Consider the following 23,842-nt stretch of genomic DNA (forward strand, 5'->3'; position numbering starts at 1 on the left):
ATCCCAAGTTTACATCGATGAATACCTGAAAAAAAGCGTGTAATGCCGTTCATCCGCAAGCATAGGCCCGAGCTAATGAATCCTTCAAATTGCGCAGAATTTCGACCAATCGAAAAATACTGGGCAATTTCAAAGCAGCGACTTCGACGAAGCGGTGGGGCAGTCAAGGACATCCAGCAAATGCGGGCAAAATAGAAGAAATGCGCTGATTCCGCGTCTGTTTCCACTGTGCGGGCGCTGATGGCCTCCATCAAGAGGAAGGTTCAAGATTTCGTTCGAACTGGAGAAATGTTACCATCTAATGCTGTAACTTTATTAAAAGTACTGTAAAGCAACCATTAATGGACTTTTTAAACTTATTGAATCACGAATTACAGGTCTTTTTGTGCGTACCAATTTACTTTTAGTCAGCCTTTATCAACAAAAAGATATTCCAAGCAATTCTGAGGAGCAGTCAAAGAGAATGTTGAAGAGAATTTTGGACATTTTGGACTTCGCGAGAATTAGGTATTAAGTGGTCGAAGAGAACTTGTTTAGTGTATTTCAAAAATTGAATTTTGAAAGGTACACAGCAAAAAAATAATTTTGATATCACATCAAAGTGGATACACTACAATCATGTCGAAAATTTCATGTAATTTTTATGACCACATAAATAAACAAATGCAGTAAAAGCAGCGTAATGTCAGTTCATGCATTGTATTAATGATAATTTTGTCCTTTTTAGCAAGTAATATTACACCATATTTTCGACATGATTGTAGTGCATCCACTTTGACGTGATATCAAAATTATTTTTTTGCTGTGTAGAGGGATAGTTAAGGGATTGGAGGCCTTGATGAGTGTCCACTAGGGTGGTTCAAAATTCCTAGCCTTTGGTCAAATTCATTTATGGGTAAGCTTGCTATTTTTTCCCATAATTTTTTTTTTTTCAGCTACCACGTTGCTGAAGACCAGTTTTTGATTGAATACAAATTTTTTGCTGCTAAATATTTTGGATATGCCCAACTATCCCTTTTTCAGTGATATACAGAGATTGAGATTCGTCTTGAAAGTTTTCAAAGTTAAGTGATTTAAAAAAAATAGCTCATTTGGGCTCATATGTGATATATAAAACAACTTGTTTACATTCAAAGTGTTTTTATGTTACTTCATACGCGAAGTTTGCGATTTTCAGAGTTGATTGGAAATGCTATGAAGCTTTAGTGTGATAATTTATTAGCTAGAGAATGATCTTAGAAGAGGGTAGGCAGAAGTTCCGTTAGAGTACGGCAGTATGAAAATTGAATAGAAGTTGAAAATGAGCAAAGGGCCATTACTGCGACAGTGCAAGTAAATTGCACACTTCTATATTTCCTTCTATTGAAAATTGAATTGATCCATTGAAATTTCAACTGTATCTTATAGGAAAAAGGTCTTAGCTTTCTAAGAGCGAAATTAATGACAAACGCATTTTTAAGAATAAACCTAATATGGCCGCTAAAATGTTTGAACATGCCTATTTAAAGCCCGAACATTTCGCTTACTATGGTGTACAAACATTGGGGGTTTTCTTGAGAATTTTCAAAGATACAATTATTTTAATGAATCGGGAATACGTTAAACTTGAGCATTTTTGAAAACTCTTAGGGCCCCTAGCTACCGAGGGATCCTTCAATTTTATCTTTGCTGATTTATTTTTAAAATTTCAAAACTAGAACTTCTGAATGAGTACAAAAAAATGGTTTTTTAATAAAAGCGCATAGCAGTTTAAAATTCAATATCAAGGCTATTGAATTGTGAAAAATTACCTATTTTAAATTATATTTCAATTTTATTCAAACTGGAGGTTATGCCAAAACAGAATATAACATGTAATAGAAGAAAAACAGCATTAGTCTTATCCGAACAAAATTTAATCATAGATGTTTGTTTTAAGTTGAGAGCCGGCAAAACGCTCAGTATAGAAGCGTTTAAAGCAGTGCAGCTCATTAATTTCAGCCCAGCATGAATGAGAAAGAAACAAAATACGGATTTAAACATGTTCATTGAACATAAGCAGGTTTTGAAAGGATGGGCAGGCCTGGTTTAAAGCCTAGAAATAATGAATCGTATTCAATTTAGAGTTGTACCTTGACCTTGACTGTCATCATCTGTGAATTTCTCTGCTAATTCATCATTTAAACTATTTGGATCGTTTTATTTACTGATTTAATTTTTTGAAAATACGCAATGGGCTGATCGTATTGCGCAGTTTCTGGATGTTTCATCTCAAAAGAAGGCTCTTCCAGTATTTCTTTTTTCCGGATTAATGCTACAAATAGGTAAACAGGTTTCCAAATATTGTAAATTTCAGCTAAGCCATGTTTCGGTGTACCAAATTTTAAGGTAGTGGATGCCTGGACAAAATTCTGCCGCATAGTAAAGAGCAGTTTCTTCTTCTTCTTCATTCCTTTATTTAACGTCGGTCTCTGTTCCGCAATCTAGTGCCAACCACCGACGGACATCGATTGCCATCCATTGACGGCAATCGAATGTGCAGGAAGCCAGCTTCTAAACATGCGTAGGATACCGCACCCATTCAAACACACATGGGCCGGGACCAACGGCCTTTCTTCCCTTCCTAAGGAAGACGTGACCAGACATTTTTATGCCTAAGAAAAATCCCACCGGCTGGGATTGAACCCTGATCCATTGGGGTGAGAAAGCAGTCACGCTTACTACTACACTATCGGCACCGGCAAGAGCAGTCTCATATGTTCTTTGTACTCAACTTTATCGTTTGTGTTTTGACGTATGATGGAGGATGCTAGTAATTAGAGCAACATGGGAAAATGATCTATGTGCCAAATGTAAACAACGACTTTAACCGTTGATATCTCGTGAATATAGACTCATTCTGGCAAACCAACACCAGCATCGGAGAAAAAGTTTGCCCTATAAGATGATGTCGTTAGTTTGTGTAGGTGTGCTGTAATTTGTGAAAAATCGACGTTTAAATGCATTGCTTACGTTTAGCTTATATGCTTTTTTCACATGTACATAGGTCGAGACTGTTCTAGTGAACTCAAATCTGTGTAAATCGATTACCTAAATTTGGGTTAACGATTCTTAGCGTGCTTCCTGTTAGTTGTCAATCTGGTATGCAAAGAGGGATGGCAGATATAATCAACCTTTTCCATTATTTGTTTAGTTCGCCTTTAAGAGGACCATCACTCGATTTGCTTTTGCTTCTTCTTCTTCTTGTATTCCTAAATCATCACTTTCTAATAGCGAATTCGTTCATTATTCAGTTCCAACCTGGATCGGGTATCAAGATTGGGTCTGCTTGTTTTCTGACAAACGTCAGTTTGTTCGTTTGTTTTTAAAACCTAGCTCAGGTTGAGGTTCGCACTGACAAAAAGTTCGGTTTCGCACTGGGTTGAAACTGGTTCCAACCCCGATAATAAACGAATTCGCTATAAGAATACTGGTAAAATTCGTTGGTAGCATGCGTCGCCTTGCCAAAATATCAACTGATATGGTGGAAAAATCTACAATTTATTTTATTCTTTTACTTTCAATACTATAGCAAATGTGAGGTCACACATGCACCTGTATAAGAATGTCGTAGACAAAACATTCACACTGCCAGACCACGCTGTCCCTGAGCGGGAAAGCCAATAACAGGCTACATGTAATGCTGCAATCTCCCCTGTTTGTGTTGAATTCAATATATTTTTATCTTTGTAATTAGAACGTTCAAGTTCCAAAGAAGGTCCTTTCAGTTTTATTTATTCAGTGTTTGATATTTATTCAGCACTAGCTGAGTGTGCCCGGTCTTGCTCGGGATTCAATATTAGCTTGAGATTATGCGCCGATTTAAAAAAAAAGCATGCTATATTGTACGTAGCCCCCCCCCCCCTCCTATTATATAAGGGGCTACCCCTATGATTATCTCCTTATACCCCCACACTCGCCCCCACATGCCTAATTTGGTTCCATTTGCTTGATTAGCTCTCGAGTTATGCAGAAATTTCTGTTTTATTTGTATGGGAGCCCCCCCTTACAGAAGGGGAAGGGGTCTCGAACCATCATAAGAACCTTCCACGGCCCCAAAAACTCCTGTATACAAATTTTCACGCCAATCGGTTCAGTAGTTTCCGAGTCTATAAGGGTCAGACAGACAGACAGACAGACAGAAATTCATTTTTATATATTTCAATGATTATTTTACGTTCGCTAGCGAAGAAGTGAAGTTGAAGTGATTCTCTTGGTGTTTTATTTTGTTCACCAAGATATTTGACCTCCAGTTGATATTAATTTAGTGTATTCGATTATGTGAAATTGTGGATTTCTACAAAGAAGACAAGTAAGTAAATGCAGTGATGTTGTTTTACCCAAAAAATATACGATGTAAACTTGCTTTAAATTTTCGGATGGCTTGTAGGTGTATACTTATGATGCTGATTGAAGAATATTAAAAAAAAGAAGAATCTTAATTGAATGACAGTGTCTTGAGTCTTAAGCTAATAGTACATCCAGACTATAACTGATATCACGTAAATAGGCTATCTTGATATCATTCACTGCACGTAGTATTATGTGATGACGTCAGAGTAGGTGTGTGAGAGTGCATGAGAAAGCTATTACTGTCTGTCACACTTTTAATTTGACTTAAATAATAATGCCACGAATGATTTGGATACCTTTCTCGCCGGGAGAGGGTATTACATTTTCGTCTTTCAGAAACGGGACGTGGACCATATTCTTAATTTATAAAATTTGCAGAAACGTTAAAAACTCCGCATATTCAAATCTCTCAGCTTTTTGATCAATGAGTGCAACAATCTTCTTGAAATGTTCGTTTGAACGATTTTTTTTTCCAACATTATTTTGTTTTTTAAGTCGCTTTTGGGTCCTTTATGACTTGTTCAATGAAGTGCAGCAAATGATCAATACCAATACCTACCAGTGTTCAAAAATCAATTTCAAATCTCATTCATTGAACCTCCCTAAGGGATCGTCCATTAATTATGTCACACATTTAGGGGGGAGGGGGTGGTTTTGAAAACTGTGACGAGCCATACAAAAAAAAATAAGGTAAAAAAATGTGACAAAGGGGGGAGGGGGGGGGGTTGAAAATGGGCCAAATTTGCGTGACATAATTAATGGACCATCTCTAAGAGAATAAACTGAGATGCTTATGCATTTTCACGCACTCACACTCAAAGTGCCAACAATTCATTCAAGCTTAAAACTACTCATAACAACCGCTCAAACGTCAATGCAAAAACAACAGTAATAACAATGAATAAAGGAAAAATATAAAGCAATGAATGTTTGACCCTGCAAGCTCATCGGTGATTTTTTAGCAGTTGAATTTTGCCAGATAAAACTGATAGGCGAATAAACTCATGCATGAGATTTGACTTTTTGAGTTTTTCAAAACATTTGTACCTACAAAATTCGGATTTTCACTAGCCACCTGATGTCACATAGTTCCAATATCAACGTCACTCGCCTCAATTTCAGTGCACAATTGACATTGACATCGTAATGGGACCTTCTGATATTCAAAATTCTGACGCAAATATTTTTCAGTTTCGCCAGCTAATCGAGTACTCCTCTTTTGAAAACTTTTCGGCACTATTAAAACAATGCATGGATTATTCAAAATAATTCATTTATTGAGATAATAGAAAATTTTTAAGCTGTAACCCAGTGATATGCGATATGTCAAAAATTGGTCGACTCAAATTTAGCGAATTTTATTCAATTGTGCATTTAAAAAACTTGAACACCCCTCATGTTGTTGCTCTGTGCGTACGGAATGTTGCCTCTATTTTGTTTTTTTTTCAGTTGCTGTCAAAGCAAGAGAAACAGAGTTTAAAAATTTTGCCCGCGCATAAGCGAAATCTAAATTATTCTTACGCAGATTGATGGCCTCAGAAATCTGATTTCTTTAAAATAAACGATGAAAAATACAACAAGGCGGATTTCAAGCAGCTCCCATGCTAAGAATTCACACGGCTACCGAAAAAAGGAAAGGTTCAAGATAAATTTAAGCAGAAAAAGTAATCAAAGTTCAAAAAAAAAAAAAATTGGCTTGGCAGACGATTTGCACCTGTGAGCTGAAAAGCGAAACGTTCGTGCCAACTGGCATTGCCAACCAAGATATTTATTAAAAGTAATATTTGCCGTAAACGATTGTTGCCTTTATTGAAGAAACACTGTTGTTCCACGCTGTTTTGGACCTCGCTTCCTGTCACTACGGGAAAATGGCTCAGGAACGGAATACAACAAACAACGTGCCCAAGGACAAAAACCCTCCAAATTTGCCGGAGCTGTACCCAATTGGAAAATATTGGGCAATCGTTAAGCGGAGCCTCGAAAAAGCTCAGAAAACAGTTAGAAATGAGAAACAGTTCAAAGTAAATTGACGTTCAGCATCAAATAAGGTTGATACAACAGCGGTACAAAATCTGATGGAAGGTGCGAAACGTAAAGCCCGACAGTTCACATTTGGAAAATCGGAAGCCTAATCATATAATGTTCCTGTATTTTGTAGTCATTGAATTTCAAAAGGAATTAAAGTTTGATCATTTATACAATAACATAATCACTGTGCCCTTAATCATGACAACACGGAGCATTGTCAATTCTTCCTGAGCAGTGAACAGTTTGTTTCATTAGAATTGTGATTTACTGCTGAACAAAAAAAAAACAACATATTTGCTTGAGGGAGCTGCGCCTAATTTCATCCCGTAGCCCATCATTAGAGCTGCTTAGCATATATGTATGCAACTTCATATGCCTTGGTCAGATTTTGTTAACGGCTGCTAGTCTATGATACTATTAAAATAAATTAAATCAACTTACCGCTGCCGACGCTCTTTCACCAGCCGTCAACACGCCATCATTGGGCCTAGCTAACACGAAACCACCATTCGCCAGGAAAACACTCAACACAGCCACCCAAGTGCACAATTTCACTAGCTTTTTGTTTAAACAACCACTACTGCTGCTCCTGGTGCTGGCACGTTTCGACCACCGACGGTTATCACTCGCATCGACCCGCAAAATACCCATAACTAGTGCCTTAATTAACAGGAAAACTTGCGCAACCAAATCACAACTGAAATCCACCGATTTCACCCTGACCTCGTGGCCACTGGAATTCTTCCTACGGAACTGAGGATTACATGAACCTAAAAGATCTTCACCGATGCTACTACTTTCACTATTTACAAGGCATCGATTAAAAGCAATTTCTTCACTAACAGGCGATTGATTAGCACCATTCGTCAGTTTTTCTTCAACTTCTTCTTCTGCTGCTATTGCTGCTGCTTCTTCGTCTTGTGTATTCAGGTGGTGCCCTTTGATCCTACAGGCACGGCGAGATAAATTTACCTCCTGCTGTAGGGAATGGGCCACCATTTCGGATTTTCCTCTGCGTTGAATCAAAGGTTTGACGATGTAGTCACAAGGATTCGTCACCGACTCGAGAGGGTGGGAGTAGTTCTCGGAAAGCAGTTTTCCACTGGCTTCCGGCTGATGGTCCGGACGTCCTACTGCTTTTCCAACTTTAGCCGCCAGCGTTAACGCCTTCGCTGGCGTTGCCTTCGTCGATGATTCTTCCAGCAGAATTTCCGGAAGTATTTGTGACGTCCTCGGTACTCTTTCCGATTGATGGGAGGATGTTTTGATCAAATCTCATTGAAAAGTGATCCCAAAATTGACAGAGTATGTTTGTGTGTGTGTGTATGTTTGTCAGTGCGTGCGTGCGTGCTTAGTTGCTGTGCGCTCTGGTCGTCGTCTATTGTGGAATGATTGTGATGTTGTGGCTGATTGCACTTCCGAGACAGAGCCAGGAACGTCGTCAGACAGCGGTTGATGTGTTCTTTCTGGAAAGATAAGAAAATCAAATGGAAAATTATTATTGCTGCCCGACGGAATCGGAATTGGATTTTATTTGCGAGCCGTATTAAAATGTCTATCAAACAATTTGTCCAGGCGAATGACGCGCGAATGATAATTGATTGATGAAATCGGGGGCAAGAAGTGGAAGCAAAGACAACACGAGAAGTTTTAATTTAGCTGGCTTGGAACAATCTATCTTCGTCTGTCAAACGAAAAACCTGAATTTAGCAACTGCTAGGTGTACAACAAATTAAGTATTCTTATATGAAAACTTTTTTTCCTATTGTTCGGGTCATAATAACTGCGACCAACACATTGATCCATTTTTTAGTGCAGGTCGTAGTATTTCATTACTTTCAATAATTTAACACAACCGTAATTCCAAATCTTTCTCACGCATCTTCAAGATGGATGTTTAAGGTATACTTTGGTGCAATAAGACCATTGAAAAAGCGCATGGGCAAAAGGGGGCTAACAAAATCGGGTCATTACTGTATTTGTTTTCGATACAGTTATCATAAATACTTCACGCGTCTTTGAAAACGTCCCAGAACTTTTCGAATGATTGAAGAGTTCTGGGACGTTTTCAAAGACGCGCCCTCTCATCAATCAAAATAGGTTTCACAATCGTGCAATTGTGATGTTCCGTTTCATTGGAAAAGTTCTGGGACCACTCCAAATGCGCGCCTCTCATCAATCAAAATAGGTGTCCTCACTCGCAAAAAAAACCGTTCCCATATTCGTAAACGGCAGCCGTTCATACCAGACGCAGACCGTGAACTATTATAGTTCACGGCTGCCGTTCACGATCTCAAATCCTCGGAGACCCTTGAACTTTTTTAAAATAATAAATAAAACTTACTACCTCACTCTCAAAACCGAGGCTCATAACCGTCAACAAGAAGAACGTAGGGCCAGAGTTAGAGGTGGTCTTACAACCAGTAACGCACCACGAAAAGGTGATCTACTCGCGTTACGGTAGCTATGACTAATCTATTTGCTTCAAATAGACTACTCATATTAGAGATATTAGAGTTCAAATCACATCCCCGTACAAGTCACGAATGACCCAAGACTATTTATTTTACTAAGTAAAATTTCCTGGATTTTAAAGTATTCGATAAAAAATATTCTATTTTGGGTAAAACAAGTGTCTTAAACGTTTTTACTTATTGTGCATACGACTGGAAGCTGATGTGACGTTTTCACTGCCAAACGACATATAATTTAAATTTTTGGTGGAATCATGAAATTGTTTTTATTGATGTGAAGTAGTTTGTTTCATTCGAGATCTAAAAAAAAAAAAAAACAAAATAAATTAGAAAACTACATTTTGCATACACAGATAAAATAGTATATTATACAACGGTACACAAATTGAATATTATGGCCGGGAGAATTTTATATTTTGTACGGCAACAATGTATGGAGGCCTCCCTTAGCTCAATCAGTACCCTAGCAGCACACATGTCACTGAACAATTGTGGTTACTTGTGTGCCACTTATTCCAGTCACAATAAAGTTGCAGCAGCTTATTTCGATCGAAGTGTCCAGCCTAGGAATTTTTCGGGTTGGAATATCTCTCGATACTCCTGGGCATAGAGTGATTGTACTTGCCACACAATTATACTAATGCAGAAAATTCTGGGAGTGTGTTCAATCACTTCAAAAATTGTCTTGTCATAATCAAGTCAACTAATATTGGGTTCCTGGTCATTGCGGGATTGAGGGAAATGGAAGAGCTGATGCACTAGCAAGACTCGGATCTTCTCATAAGTTCATCGGGCCAGAGCCCTTTTGTGGCTTATCGGCTGCATCTCTTAGAATGGAGCTAAAAGCGTGGAGAAAAACTGGAAGAACACTTCCATTGCTAGGAAGTCGAAGCGATTCATTAATCCGTACATTTCTATGACCCACAAAATCCTGGGTCTTTCTAAGAAAGATCTTAGCATATGTACACTGTACAGGTCTTATAACAGGTCATTGTCCGATCCGTTATCACTTGAAGCTGATTGGAAAACTTCAAGATGATGTATGTCGGTTCTGTGGAATAGAAAAGGAAGACTCGGAACATTTGCTATGCCATTGTCCGGCAATTTTCAATAAAAGGCGTAAGTTCTTCGACAAGGGTCTGATAGAACCCTTTGACATTTGGAGAACAACTCCCAGTACGGCAGCGTACTTTATTCGAAGTATAATGCCGTGCTGGGATAATGCTATTAGTCAAGCGATGGCGATCACTCCTAATAATAGTGATACGGCATTTTTATATAGCTAAAGAAAAAAAAAATGTGGAATATATCACAATAGATCAGAAAAATGGTCGCAGTGATGGAAATACCCGACAAGGACAAACAAAAAAAATGCAAAAATGGTACAGGCATCGAAAGTTCTCAATTAATAACTGTGGAAGTACATCTAGAATACCAAGTTGATAAACCAATAGATTTTTATAATGACAAATGTGACAACAACATCAAGTCAGTTTGTCATATCAAGCAATTTAATATCATTTCAGTCCCATCCCGAAATTCAATCGTCCATAGGTCAAGTTACAGTTCTGCTTTTTGAATAGCAATATTTCTCGCTGATATAACAAGATATGAAAATATAAAAAAAAAATCAGTTAAGTTACTGTGATTTTTTAAATATTTACATGGGAATTTCACTTCGTAACTTCGACTGCCATTTTAACAATGCCTACTTTTTCCATATGGAACTCATATGAAAGTGTAGGAAGTTTAGGCCAAGTGCTCCACACATACGTTTGAGCTAGAACTAGGAGATGCAACAGTCTTCCAAGTTTTTGCTTCACGGGCAAACCATCGTTCATTTGGTGAGATCGTTCCTGTTTATATATTCACCTGTTTCGGTTTCTACAACTTTGTCTTAGGCATCATTTCGAGTGCGCTATTGTCAAAAGTTGGGAACGAGTGGGTATGGCTAGGTTCCAACATAGATTTGCCAATTGGTTCATTCGGCAAGAGAGTCATCCTAGTGCTTTTTCTGGTTTTAGACGTACCATAAAGTTCAATTTTGAAGAATTTTTGAACTAGATTTGCAATAACCCGTAAAAGTCTTGGAAGTGCCAGTAGTGCAGCAGGACAGTAAGAGTACAACATTAATGAAACTTGCTGAGATCTTCCCTTTATTTTCATTTATATGTTTTTATATTTATAAAATATTTTCGTTCTATTGCTCTCTACTGAAATCTAGCTCTCACCTGTTAGTGTTCAGCGTTGGAAAATTATGCGAGGTTTTATTAAGGACACAAAAGGAAAAGTTCGTGAGTCATTGTGAGATTGATTAGAGACCCGTTTTTTCAGTTTTTACACAAGGGAAGATAAAACTAGGATTCCTTCCTCCTTTTCCTTTCTCCTACGGTCTTTTATTCCATTTTTTCTTTTCAGAAAGCGAATAATGGCGCAATAACCACACACTACGAAAAAGTCATGTAAATTTCGGTTTCCTGAGACCAACACATGTAAGCGGCCCTTTTGACGTAAGAATCAGTTGAAAGAAACGAGAAAATAAATTCAATCATACGTTCTCTTCGTCGAGTTGCTTATGTTTCGGTTTGAGAACACTTAATTTTACATGAAATGTTAGTTTACGTTCCATGATTTACGTCCAATGTGGATTACGTCTTGTGAAAAAGTAGTTATTTCTAAGTGTGCATAAGCCATATAGGGCTAAGATAAGATCTAGTGCTCATGTCCCAACCACTCGTGAAAAATGGAGCATCATTTAACTTTTTTAGATAAGATGCTCCCAACCAGGGCTCTACATTTTCGAAGCTCTAAAATGAACTCGAGTTTTGTTTCTCTCATGCAAAAGTGTTCAACGCTTCATTTATTTAACGCCTAGCTAGACTATCAGCAAGAAATGATAATGAAAAAGAAGCACGCTTAGAAGGAAACGCTGGCTGTGGATCTTCTCGTCGTTGCTTTGTTCATCGCTTTCAATGTAAGTAGCAGTGCTGCAAAATTTCGACAGTACACGGTGATATTGACAATTCTGCTTTGGTCACTCATTTTAGCTAACAGTCATAGTCAAGGCAAACCATGTCAATTGTCAATGACAATGGTGTCAGTGACGAACATGTGCAGATTTGTTTATTAGCTAAATTTGTAACAAAATTAAATGACTTGAGCAAAACAATAACATGGATCCATTTTAGTGAACAAGTATCTACGTCCTGAGCTACTTGGATAACAATAATGTGACACAGAATGTACTAAATTACACTTTTTGTTACCAGGTGAATCTTTGTCATTGACGAAAAAATGAATGAGATTTTGACGAAGGTTTTTTTGAGAATCAAGTCTGTCAGTGACTATGTGACGAACAATTTTATCAATATCGCGCGAAAGTCTGTCAATGACAATGACAAATCTCAGCACTGGTAAGTAGTGTCGATTTTCTAGTTAAACGAAACCTCATTATGGCTTTAAATCCCCTTTCACAAACACTCTATCACCGCTCTTTCAATTTGTTTAAAATGCGTTATGTCCCGTTTTCGTTAATTTGTTTAGATAAATATGTGAATGGAAGATAAATCAAACATATTACGTGTAATCTTCAAGTGTTTTCACGTGAGAAATGCTTTAAAGGTGTTATTTAATTTTCAGTCATAAAACGTCATAAACGTCATGAAACCTCTGTTGATGTGTTTCATGAAAGAGAAAACTATCAAAGTCGAGCACTCTTTCGCTCATCCGTTTTACCGAAGCTTGAAAGTTAAAATGAATGGAGCGACGGGAGAAAGAGAGGCAAGCGATTGAACATTATTTTTTTGTGCACGCTGACTGAGGTTCTAGAATGCTGCGAAGCTGTTCGACTTTAACAGAAAAAGAAAGCCAGCAGTCTCTTCGTCGCATCGATTTTGTCGATTGAAGCTGATATTGTGACGCCCTGCTCCCAACGACAAATCATTTATAACAACGGAACGTACGGTACGAGATGTCCACGTTTCATCAATTTATTGGATTCTGAAGCATCGTGTTTAAATCTTTGATTTAAACAGGCCCGATGTTTCTGAATCATCTTGCCCCTTAAATGCTGCACAGTAGGCCTGGCCTGGCCGATACATTTTGCGTATCTCTGATATACACAATATACCAAATAGACAAGAAAAAGGATGGAGGAATATCTATCATTTTCCAGGATGCTTTCATGAACTGACTGTGTTGGTGTTAGATAAGATTAGATTAGTGCTCCACACCTACATACGTTGAAGTCATTCTAATTTTAATTAACAGCCATTCCATAGCAAAACGATATAGTGGTTATCAGAATTACGTAAAAATTTGTAGTTTTGTTCCTTATCACAAAATATTAGACCCGTTTTTTTTTTTATTATTTTATCATTAGGATGACCATTTGCATGTTAGGGTGGTCCAAAAATTGTTTTTTCAACAATGACTTTTTTTTTCAAATATTCATAACTTTTGAAATCAAAATATCAAATGAAAGGCAATTAAAAATACTTTTTCAGAAAACATATCATAAAAATAATAATAATAATAATAATAATAAATCAAGATTTTGTATTGAAAAACTTTGATTTTATTTGTTTTTTTTTATGGTTTTCATGGTTTGTAGACAGAGGGCGCAATATGTTTTATGCTTTTCCTAGAAAATTTAGGCTTTTTTGCACAACATAACAAAAAATCAGCAAAGTGTTTTCTTTACGTTATTGAGATATATTATTTAGAAGTTATCAAGTTTTGGGTTTTCGCTCAATACTTCTATATGACTAGACTGCCATGCGTCTCAAATGATTTATAGCGACTGTAATATGATCCCAACGCATGGTAGTCTAATTATCTTTCATTTGACATTTTAATCCCTGAAATCAGTTGTTGAAAGTTAATGTTTAAAAAAGAAGGCATTATTTAAAAAAAAAAACTATTTTTTCAACCAGCCTAACATGGCAATGGTCACCCAAATGACAAAATATAAAAAAATACGGGTCTAATATTTTGCAATAAGGAACAAAACTACAAATTTTTATGAAATTCTGAGAACCACTATATTGTTTGGCTATGGAATGGCTGTACATGTATGTTTTCTTTTCTGATTTTACTTGCTTTATTTCTAACAGAAATGCTGCTGTTTTCTGGATTATCATTTTACAACAAACAAAAAGCCTACTCATGTATTATGTTTTCCAAATATAATTTATTTGCTTTGGCAACTGCAACATCATAAATGAATTGGTAATATTTCAAACGAGGAGATATCTAATTCCAGGAGTCAAAATTTTGTATAACTAAGGTCGATTTATCGCTTTATTGATAATTGCTAAATCTTGAACATTTAAAAATTTATGCGGGTTAAAAAAAAAAAAATAGATAAAGTGCCAGAAGTCTCGGACATTTGATTTATCAAAAAATCGCAACCTTAAACAAATCAAAGCATAGCATTTAGAATATATTTCTTAATTCTGAATCTTGAAAGCATGTTATGGTCAAGATTGAAGATTGTTGATTGAAGATTGTTGATTGATTTTTTTTATCAAATAAAAAAATCTAAATCTCGGAATTAAGATTTTTTAATTTTATACCTTGAATTTTCTTCTGTGATCTCGGAAAAAATGCTATGCTTGTATCATATTGATACCCATGGATCTCTACAGAGGATTTCTTTAGATTTGTTCAAGGATTTCTATAGAATCATCCCTACAATTCCTCAGAGTGCGTTTTAGAACTCTCTTTGGTATTCCCTTACAAATTGTTCCATAATACTCTACAAATTCTCAACAGAAGGCTCTTTGACTCACACCGCAATTCTCTGGAAATTTCTAAGTGGGTTCGTTTTATTATTTAAGAATTCTTCAAAGAATTCTCTAGAAATAAACTTTGCTTTGTATTTACTTATTATTCTCCCAAAATTCACATGGAATTTTCTTCGGATTCCCTCTAAATTCCTCAGTCTTTCCGAAATAATACTTAGAATTCCCTAGAAATTCTTCTTCGAGATCACTTAATTCACTTAACGTAAAACATATAAAAGGAATTGTTTTTGGACAGATTCTAAGCGTTCTTCGTGTATGGAAATGTATGGATTCCATACTAGGTGGCAGTATTCCAGAATTGACCTTACATATGTGGTATATAATAGCTTAATAGTGTATGGGTCTTCGAAATTATGACTGAACCTTTTAATAAAGCCTAGCATTCTGTTTGCTTTACTGATGATAGTATTATAATGTTCTATAAAAGTTAGTTTTGATTTTTTTTTCTACTATTTGGTTGCCTAATGATATTTCAATATGGTGTTTCAATTTTTCTGCTAAATGCTATTGCGGTACACATTTTTACGTTCAGTTGAAGTAGACTTTTACCACACCATGGTGTGGAATTTATTGATTTCATTCTGGAATTCCTCTGCATCGCTAGAATTACTTATTTCCATAAAGAGCTTCATGTCGTCTGCATATACAAGCAGTTTTATTTTTTTAAGTATGTAGGAAATGTCGTTTATGTACAAAATAAAAAGAAGTGAGCCTAAATGGGAGCCCTGGGGTACCCCAGAGATGACTGAAATTGGTTCTGAAAGTTTATTTTGAAAGCGGACTATTTGTTTACAATGCGTTAGGTATGATTGAAGCCGATTCAAAAGTCCAGGCTCCATTCCTATTTTCTGCAATTTGAGGATTAATAATGGTATGTCGATGCGGTCAAATGCTTTACTGAAGTCGGAGTATAGCGCTTCAACGTGCTTGCCACTGTCCAACGCTTTAAGAATGAAAGATAAATATTCTAGAAGAATAGAGGTAGTTGAGCGACCATGCCGTGCTGCTCACTTGTAATTAGATTTTTCACCTGCTGAAAAATATTGCCGTTTGCGATTGATTCAAAAAGTTTTGGAATGCAAGAAATAATTGCAATTCCACGATAATTTCAAATGTCTAATTTTGCACCTGATTTGAAAATAGGTACCAAATAAGATGATTTCCAAATTTCAGGGAATTTTCCATTTTTCAGAGACATGTTGAAAAGACGCTCTAGAGGAAATGAGAGTTCTTCAGAAAGGTTTTTCAAAAATATGGGTGTGATGCCGTCAGGTCCAGACCCTTTCGACGCGGTTAAGTTTTTTAGTGCATTGAGGACTTCATGTTGAGAAAGTTGGTTGACAGAGATGTTTTTAGAAATTTCAGGAATGAATGCAGAGAAATCGCGGTCACGATCTTCTTCGGAAAATGTGGTGTATACTTCTTGGAAGAAATTTGCAAAGAGATTGCAAATTTCAGAAGAATTCTCACCTACATTAGCATCCAAATTCATTCGCGAAGGAAAATTTCGTGTCTACATAATTAAAAAAGTTCTTAAGACATGACTTGACTTCATTTTCGACTTTGCGGCTATAGTCCTCATATGCAGAGTTGATGGTTGTATTTAATTGGTTGCATAAGTTGTGATAGTTTCGCAAATTGGTTTCGGTTTTTTTCTGTTTTGTATTGTTCTATTCAGAACTACCTTGGAATTCTCTTTACGTTTCACTTGGAATCTGGAGTTCAACAGAGCTAACCTGAAAGGAATCCTCAGATTTCACTTCAAGATTTCCTAACAATCCTTGGAATTCTCTTCTGAATTCCCTTGAAATTATCCTTAGAGTTCCTTGGCAATTCGTCATAATAGTTGATTTCATGCATTATAGTCCATAAGCTGTAAAAGTTTTCAGTTCTTTTATTTTTTAAATCTGGGTTCTTGGAAAATATTCGATGTCCGACGAATTGAATTTTCGTTCGAAATTCTTGAAAATGTGTCCAAGTCTGTTAATTTCGTAAAGAGTTTTCTAAAAAATATCAAACTTTAAAATGTGTAGACATAATCCATGTGTCAGCACCCTAAAAAAAACAATTCAAGTTTCAGAATTTATGTTGCTACTAATGATGAATCCACTCCTAAATTATTATGTTTAATGGAAGGAGCAAAAGAAAGTCGGTTGTTTATTTTGAAATTCTTGAGAAGGTTCCTCGGCTAATTTTGAAGAATTGCTTGAATTAAAATATTCCCTGAGAATTCCAGGTTTTTCCAGGAAAAATGAAATGCCCTGAAGATTCCTGGTTTCCAAGTTTTCCCTGGTTTTATCATGTATTAGATAACCTGTATAATAAGCCCATTAGTTTTATGATATGCTGTGTTGTGACCAGTGTTGGTAAAATCAGCAATTAAATTTTACGGCTATCATACGCTCTCAATATCACGCGTGATATTGGAACAAAATATCATGCTTGATATTGATTTAACAAGCTCCTTTGTTATTGCGAGACTATTCACAACATGTAAAAGTGAAGCTCAGAGTTGACTCGGCACAAAAATCATTTCGGTGCACATCGATTTCTTAGAAAGAGAAAGTATAGTTTGCTATCTCCCTTTACTCTTCACCGATGGCAGACACGAAGCTAATCTGTGTTGATATTATGGGTTTTGTGTAATCAATAAATGAATTGAAGAAAATTTACTGAATTTTCATTAAAAAATATAAAGAAATTAATCCTACGCCGCAATTTATTGATGAATTATAAATTTACGGACTTTAAAGATTTGTTCGGTATGAATATATTCAAAATCTATCGCTAAACTGCTGAGCAATAATTTTTCAAACTTTCCTTATTTGCCGTTACACATTTTACCGGAAGCATCATTTTTGGAGTTGAAATTGAAATTATGAATGAATTGGAGTGATTAAAAAAGATGTTCTCTCTTGAGCTCGTTGTGAGCTCAATCTCAGGCCCATCCACTTGAAAAAAATAGTAGCCTTGATTTTGAACTTGCAATAACGTTCACAAAACGTGTCCCATGACGTTACCTGCCCTATTAACAGGAAATTCCACCAGTCAAGCGACACTTATGACTTATGACACACTCTATATCAACTTAATTTCCCAATAAGATCATAAAATATTGTTCAATAGGGGAAATGACGGCTTTGGCATTTATTTACCTATTATCGTCAGGGGGTTGTGTCATTTTGCCGAAGAACGTTTCGCCCAAGGATGTTTCGCCGAAGGACATTTCGTTTAATGGGTCATTTCGCCAAATTTTAATCATGAATCAATATTCAATTAAAATTAATTTGGAACACATTTAAAAAATAGATATTCCCATGTAAATCAACCCTATTGATGTTTGTTAATGTTATTGCTAGAAAAGGAATATGAATAAGAATATGAATTGGATTAGAAATATGAATGAGAAATATGAATAGGTAGAAATTCTGATATCAGCACAACTCGAAAGAACTGGTCATGTTTAACATAAGGAAACATTTCTACAAATGTAACACATTGTATAAAGAGAAAGAGAAAGATTAGTAATTTCCATTTAACTTCACTACCTTATTTGCTTATCCATGACAGATACGCGTATTTCGTCTACAATGTGCAGACTTCTTAAGTGTCTTGTACTGATACTCGACTTAGTACAAGACACTGAAGAAGTCTGCACATTGTAGACGAAATACTCGTATCTGTCAAGGATAAGCAAATAAGGTAGTGGAATTAAATGGAAATTACTAATTTTTCCCTCTCTCTCTCTCTCTCTTTATACAGGTATTCCACTAAGACGCCCACATTCATCAGGGTAAAACATTGATTATTTAAAAATTTCCGAAATCAGTACAATTCGAAATAACTCAAAAGAAGGAAACATCCTATAAATCAAAAATATCTATTACTGAGCTTTAAGAAAAGTTCTAACCTGTTGAAAATGGCTCGCTCTTCGGCGAAATGATCTTAGGCAAAATGATCTTCGGCGAAACGTCCTTCGGCGTAATATCCCGCTCCCATCGTCAGGAGGTAGATGAAACCCTTGAGCGCTGATTTTTTGCATACATCTGCATCATATTCTAGGCCTCAGCGGTTGTAACGTGATTTTTTTTTACAAAAAATACCACTATGTAAACTTATGGGGGAAAATTTGCGTGATTTTTTTCCTCATACCATTTACATGATATTTACCATCTCTATTGCAGAGCACCCTTTTGCAAAAAATAACACTCCAAGACTTCAATTGCACCCTGGCGATAATATTCAAAGGAGTACCTACGCCGTCATTTCCCCTCCAGCTTATTTTTGGTGAATGATATTAAATCATTAATGGACGGACACCCTTTACATATTTTCCTGACAAATTAAAAACAAATAGGTACTATAGAAACCCCTTATTAGAAATTCATAGACAGTCCGAGGCGAAAGAAGCAATCTGTTATCTATTCGTCAATCTGCCAACATCTTCCCATCAATTTATTCGCCAACTTTATCTCTCGGAAATAGTTTTTCCAGCAGTAAACTGTTACGCAACTCTTCCAATCAACTTCTCTAATGACTGCATTGTGAGTGTGACAGATTCTGTAATTTTTCTTCCAGTCTCTGTCATTGAAAACTGTTTGCTACTATTCATAAATACACGTTGCGATGGTGCAGTGCACAGTAAACTATGCAGGATAAAGTGGGACTCTTTCACGACGACGACGGGTGGACAAAAAGGCGCTCGCTGTTGGAAGATAATTTTTCAATTTACCTTCTCTACTGTGTGGGCACACAATGGCTTGCAGTTGAACCGAACAAAACAGTCAGTCAGCAGTGGGTTGTGCGGCGGGAGCGTGATAGGCATCGTCTGCCACGTGGAAGGTACGGGGTGGCAGTGCATCCCAGCAATGCAATTTCATTTGCAAATTTATTGAATTAATCTCCTATTTCCACCAACTGGTTGCTGAGTTGAGTGAATTTTCTGAACAGCGGGCACACTTGACCTTCTCTAGGCCGTCGTCATGCTGGGGGAGAAGGAATGGCTGGAAAACAGCCCACCTTTAGCGAGAGGGAACGCAATTTGAGTGGATTATAAAACTGTTTTCGATTTGGTTGAATTTGAAACTGCACTTCATCGTTTAGATTCAGCGTAGAAAGTCACTTAGCCCATCGAGTTTGATATTAAAGCTCGTTTTGAAAAGCTAAGCACAGCTAAACAGAATCAAGTGATCAGCATAAAATCTCAAATATCACGTTTCTTCGATTTCCGAACATCAAATCAAAATGCAAATTTTGATCGCTCCCGGCTCCATGTGTGAAGCTACCGTCACCAATCTGCACGTTCAGTATTGTTAGCTACCTGTTTTATTTTTAAATTATGTGCATATCCCCTGAAAGGTGTTGACTTTGACTGTAAGCCCCGTTGAAAAACGTTCTGATCATGACATATTTGACTGATCTGTGATAAATCAAAGTTCGTTGCTTAGAGCGCAAAACGACCCAGACCCTTGAATAGCCCTTTTCAATGTTGAACTAACCCAGAATCATTGTTCGGCTAGCAGATTGTAGTAGATTTAGTAAAAGCACAAGCGTTATACAACAGTCGGCGCCAAATTGACTGGATTCATCACATTGGAGCTCCTTTCGCCTATTGACTAGTCGCAAAGTCGTAAAAGAATTTCACGACGAATAAAGTTCCAGACACAGTTGGCTATTGTGGCATGTGTTGGTCCAAAAATTCGGATATGTGTTTGTGTGAGCTCAATGTGTATTATTGCGAAATGGCTTGATTTCCTTCACTCTATCCTTGCTTCGCTGTTACAGTGCCTGTCGTTTGCCATGTTTTTATGGATTACTTTTTTCTGCTTTCCTTAGCCTTTGTTGATGATTGACCTTCATCTTCTCGAGACGGGAGAACGAAATCAGATAATCTTGTTTTTTTTACGACACTCTCGTTACAAAGTTCGTTGCCAAGCTTGGGTGGCAAATGATTCCGATACGAGGGGCTTGTGAAAATATTGCTGCTTTAGAATCCTTTTCATTCAGCTTCAACCAGGGTTGATAGCGGTACAAAGGCTATATCTATATCTATTGGGGGCCTTATGTTGTAATATAAGAAGTCTTCTGATTGAACTTCAAAGTCTTTAGTAGTTAACTTTAATGATCTTGAGGACCTTCAGGAATTTTATTCACTAATTTCAGTCTTCTAACTCCAAGCTGCAAAGGACTTACGAGGTAGCTACTGAGGGCTTATGAGTTTAGGGGCCATTCAATAATTACATATACACTTTTTTGGAATTTTCAAACACAGTTTCCCCCCCCCCCCCTATCCGCATTGTAATAATTGGTAATTTATAACAAAACCCCCTCTTTGTAAGTTTTTTCGCCGAATCTTTGAATGGTATGCATATAACTTATTCATGCTTACGTAAGATATTTTTGAGACCCTTCCTTCTCATGTAAGAAAACGTAAGAAAATTTCTTACAACCCCCTGCACCTCTAAGTGCTTACGTAATTAGTAAATGGCTCGTTACTCAAGAGGCATATTGAATAAATTTCGTATGTCTTATAATTTAGCTTCATTGGCCTTGAGTCAGGCCTTAAATGTTAGATAAGTGACAATATTTACCAAAATTGAAATATTTGGATACATTTATAAGCATTGCTTTATTTCTTGCATTTGATGATGGGTTATGTCCCTTAACTTTATCTTCAGAGATATTAAGGGTCAACTACAGATATCTTTTGGAGCAACTCCAAAGTCTGTATAGGTCAACTTATAGCTAAATTCAGAAGCCTTATAGATCAACTTTGGGCAGATAAGTCCACAGACCGTCAGACCTGTCATCACAGGAGTGGAACTTTGGATCAGAAAGTGGCTCCACTTGTCATTTGCGAACACTAGCGCACCTAGCGGTAGAAGGCATCTTCTACCTGCAGTTAAGATAGGCAGCATGCTATGATAGTGTGAGTGCACATAGAAAGCCCGTGTGGAACGCTACCACAACACATCGCTTGTTGAGCAGAAAAACGAACACTTTTTGATTCACCGATTTGTTTGCACTTCTCCTTCTGTTCTGTGCTGTCATGCTAGTTACTCATGGTACTGGTACTGAGCTCCGGTATTAATATTAATTTTAATAAATATATTCTGGGCGCAGAAATATCGATCTACATTCATCTCCTCTCATAAAAGCTGCGCTCCAAAATACATAAGTGAATAAATTGTTGGGCACCCATCCAGATTGCTATGCGGTCATAAGGGCAAAATTGTGCTGAATACATAAAACATGCGAAGAGGTCTGTCTTCATCAAGATTCAATCTGCACCTTTAAATGTGGAAGGAAATATTAAAATTCCAAAAACAAACGTTTGAAAAAGATCCGCTTTCAAATGAGGGGGTTAGAAGGAAAGGGGTGTAAGTGACTTTGATCGATTATCTTCATCGACTTTCTCTTTCGTTAATAATTCAGCTGCAAACACATTCCTTGATTTAAGTGCCATTCTGGATGCTAGATGAGAAAGAGAAAGTTGATGAAGAGAATCGATCAAAGTCACTTACACCACTTTCCATCTAACCCCCTCAAATGTTCTATGAAAAATTTGATGCACTCATCAGGTGCAAATTGTTTGGTTTTAATTGGGCCGCCTCATGTGTTCCTATGAAGACAGATATCTGCATCTCCAAAGGTATTTTTAAGAGTAAATTTTAAACAGGAGCTCTTAAAGACAAAGCAATATTGCTCCGCCCCTAGTGATTAAAATTATCATTTCAAAATAAACTCCACCAAATAAAAAAAAAAATGTTTAAATTACATGAGAAAACATAATCTAAACATTTAAAAATATGTTAGCATGTAATGTATCAATCTCGGTTGGTCAATTTTTGTGCGGTAGTTCCATTGACATCAGAAAAATTGGTAGATGGTTAAGGAGAAGAACTTTAAGGACACACGCTGCGCCCGAAATGGCGGATTAATCAACTTTCATGCACATCGCATTTTTTAACGTCAAAAGTTAGTTTGGGTCCTCACGTTCTAAATCGATTCATTTTAAAATAGTCGGTCGGGGGAAATTTGAATTATTCAATTCAATCATAATTGTCCTTACAAATAATAGGTTGATGATGAAGAGTCAAAATTACCCATACAAAAATTAACCAAAAATTTCCTCTAAATTTTTTAAAACCAACCGATTCAGGAATGTTAGCACCCAAACTAACATTTGGTGAAGAAAAATAGGATTTACATGAAGGTTGCTTAATCCGCCACTTTGGATACGACGTGGGATCTTCCGAAAACTTCGGGGTGGATCCAAAAACATCAAGAACTTCTTTCCGATAGCAATGCGGTCCTAAAGATTTTACAAAAAAAATCACTTTATCGATTATCAAAGAGTTTCAGGGCAGTTCCATTAACTTCAGGAAGATTGCAAGAACTTTACAGTTGATTCCACAAAGTTTAAAGATCTTTAGGGAAGCAACGTGACCTTCAGGGTAGTTCTGAAAATATCAAGGCAGTTACATAAATATCACGAAAATAGCAAGAACTTAAAGGAAGTTTCGAGAACATCAGGACAATTTAATTTATTTCAGGAGAACACAGCGATCGTCCAAGAAGTTCCGGAACATTTAAGTATAGTCCATAAAACTTTAGTAGAAAGTTTAGTGATCGTAAGAAAAATTTCAGAAACTTCTCAAAAATACCAAAAAGTTCATGGAAGCCTTAATAATAGTATAAACTTCAGGGAAGTTTAGAGATCTTTAGATCAATTAGGGAAGTTTCATGAACTTCAAGAAACATAAGAAATTTTCAGGGCAGTCCCATTAAGTTCATACAAAAATTTGAAACTTTGAGTAAGTTCTGAGGAATTCAAAAGGAAATACATGTAATTTCAAGGAAGATTCATAAACAATCTGCGAGAACGTAAGGAAAGTTCCGTAAAGTTCTGGAATATTTTGGAAACTTCGGGCGAGGTTAAAGAACTTCAAGGCGGTTTCATTTGCTTCATGAAAACTGAAGAAGCTATTAAAAAGTTCTGAGAACTTCAGGAAAGTCAAGAGTACTTAAAAGATGTAGAGAGAACATAATGAAAATTGTGGATTTCCAAGTACATCAGAGAAGCTAGGTCTAGAGATCTTTGGGAAATTACTGAGATTGTATGGACTGATCAAATAAGTTCAGATAAGTTTCGAATACTGC

The 23,842-nt window shown here is 36.6% G+C and overlaps 1 protein-coding gene across 10 annotated transcripts in view; it reads right to left on the reverse strand.

Annotated features, from left to right (window-relative positions):
• Positions 1 to 23,842, reverse strand: part of Nhe2 (Na[+]/H[+] hydrogen exchanger 2) — a 273,598-nt gene that overhangs the window by 133,428 nt on the left and 116,328 nt on the right. For all 10 annotated transcript variants that reach the window (XM_065232881.1, XM_065232880.1, XM_065232878.1 and 7 more), the window contains exon 3: positions 6,841 to 7,865. In XM_065232881.1, the coding sequence (XP_065088953.1) occupies positions 6,841 to 7,398 (558 nt within the window). In that variant the 5' untranslated portion in view covers positions 7,399 to 7,865. The remainder of the gene's footprint in view (positions 1 to 6,840; positions 7,866 to 23,842) is intronic.

The sequence above is a fragment of the Ochlerotatus camptorhynchus genome, unplaced genomic scaffold (assembly GCF_037179485.1).
Source record: "Ochlerotatus camptorhynchus isolate MF236.1 unplaced genomic scaffold, CSIRO-AGI_Acam_v1.1 ptg000379l, whole genome shotgun sequence".
NCBI classification, from domain to species: Eukaryota; Metazoa; Arthropoda; class Insecta; order Diptera; family Culicidae; genus Ochlerotatus; species Ochlerotatus camptorhynchus.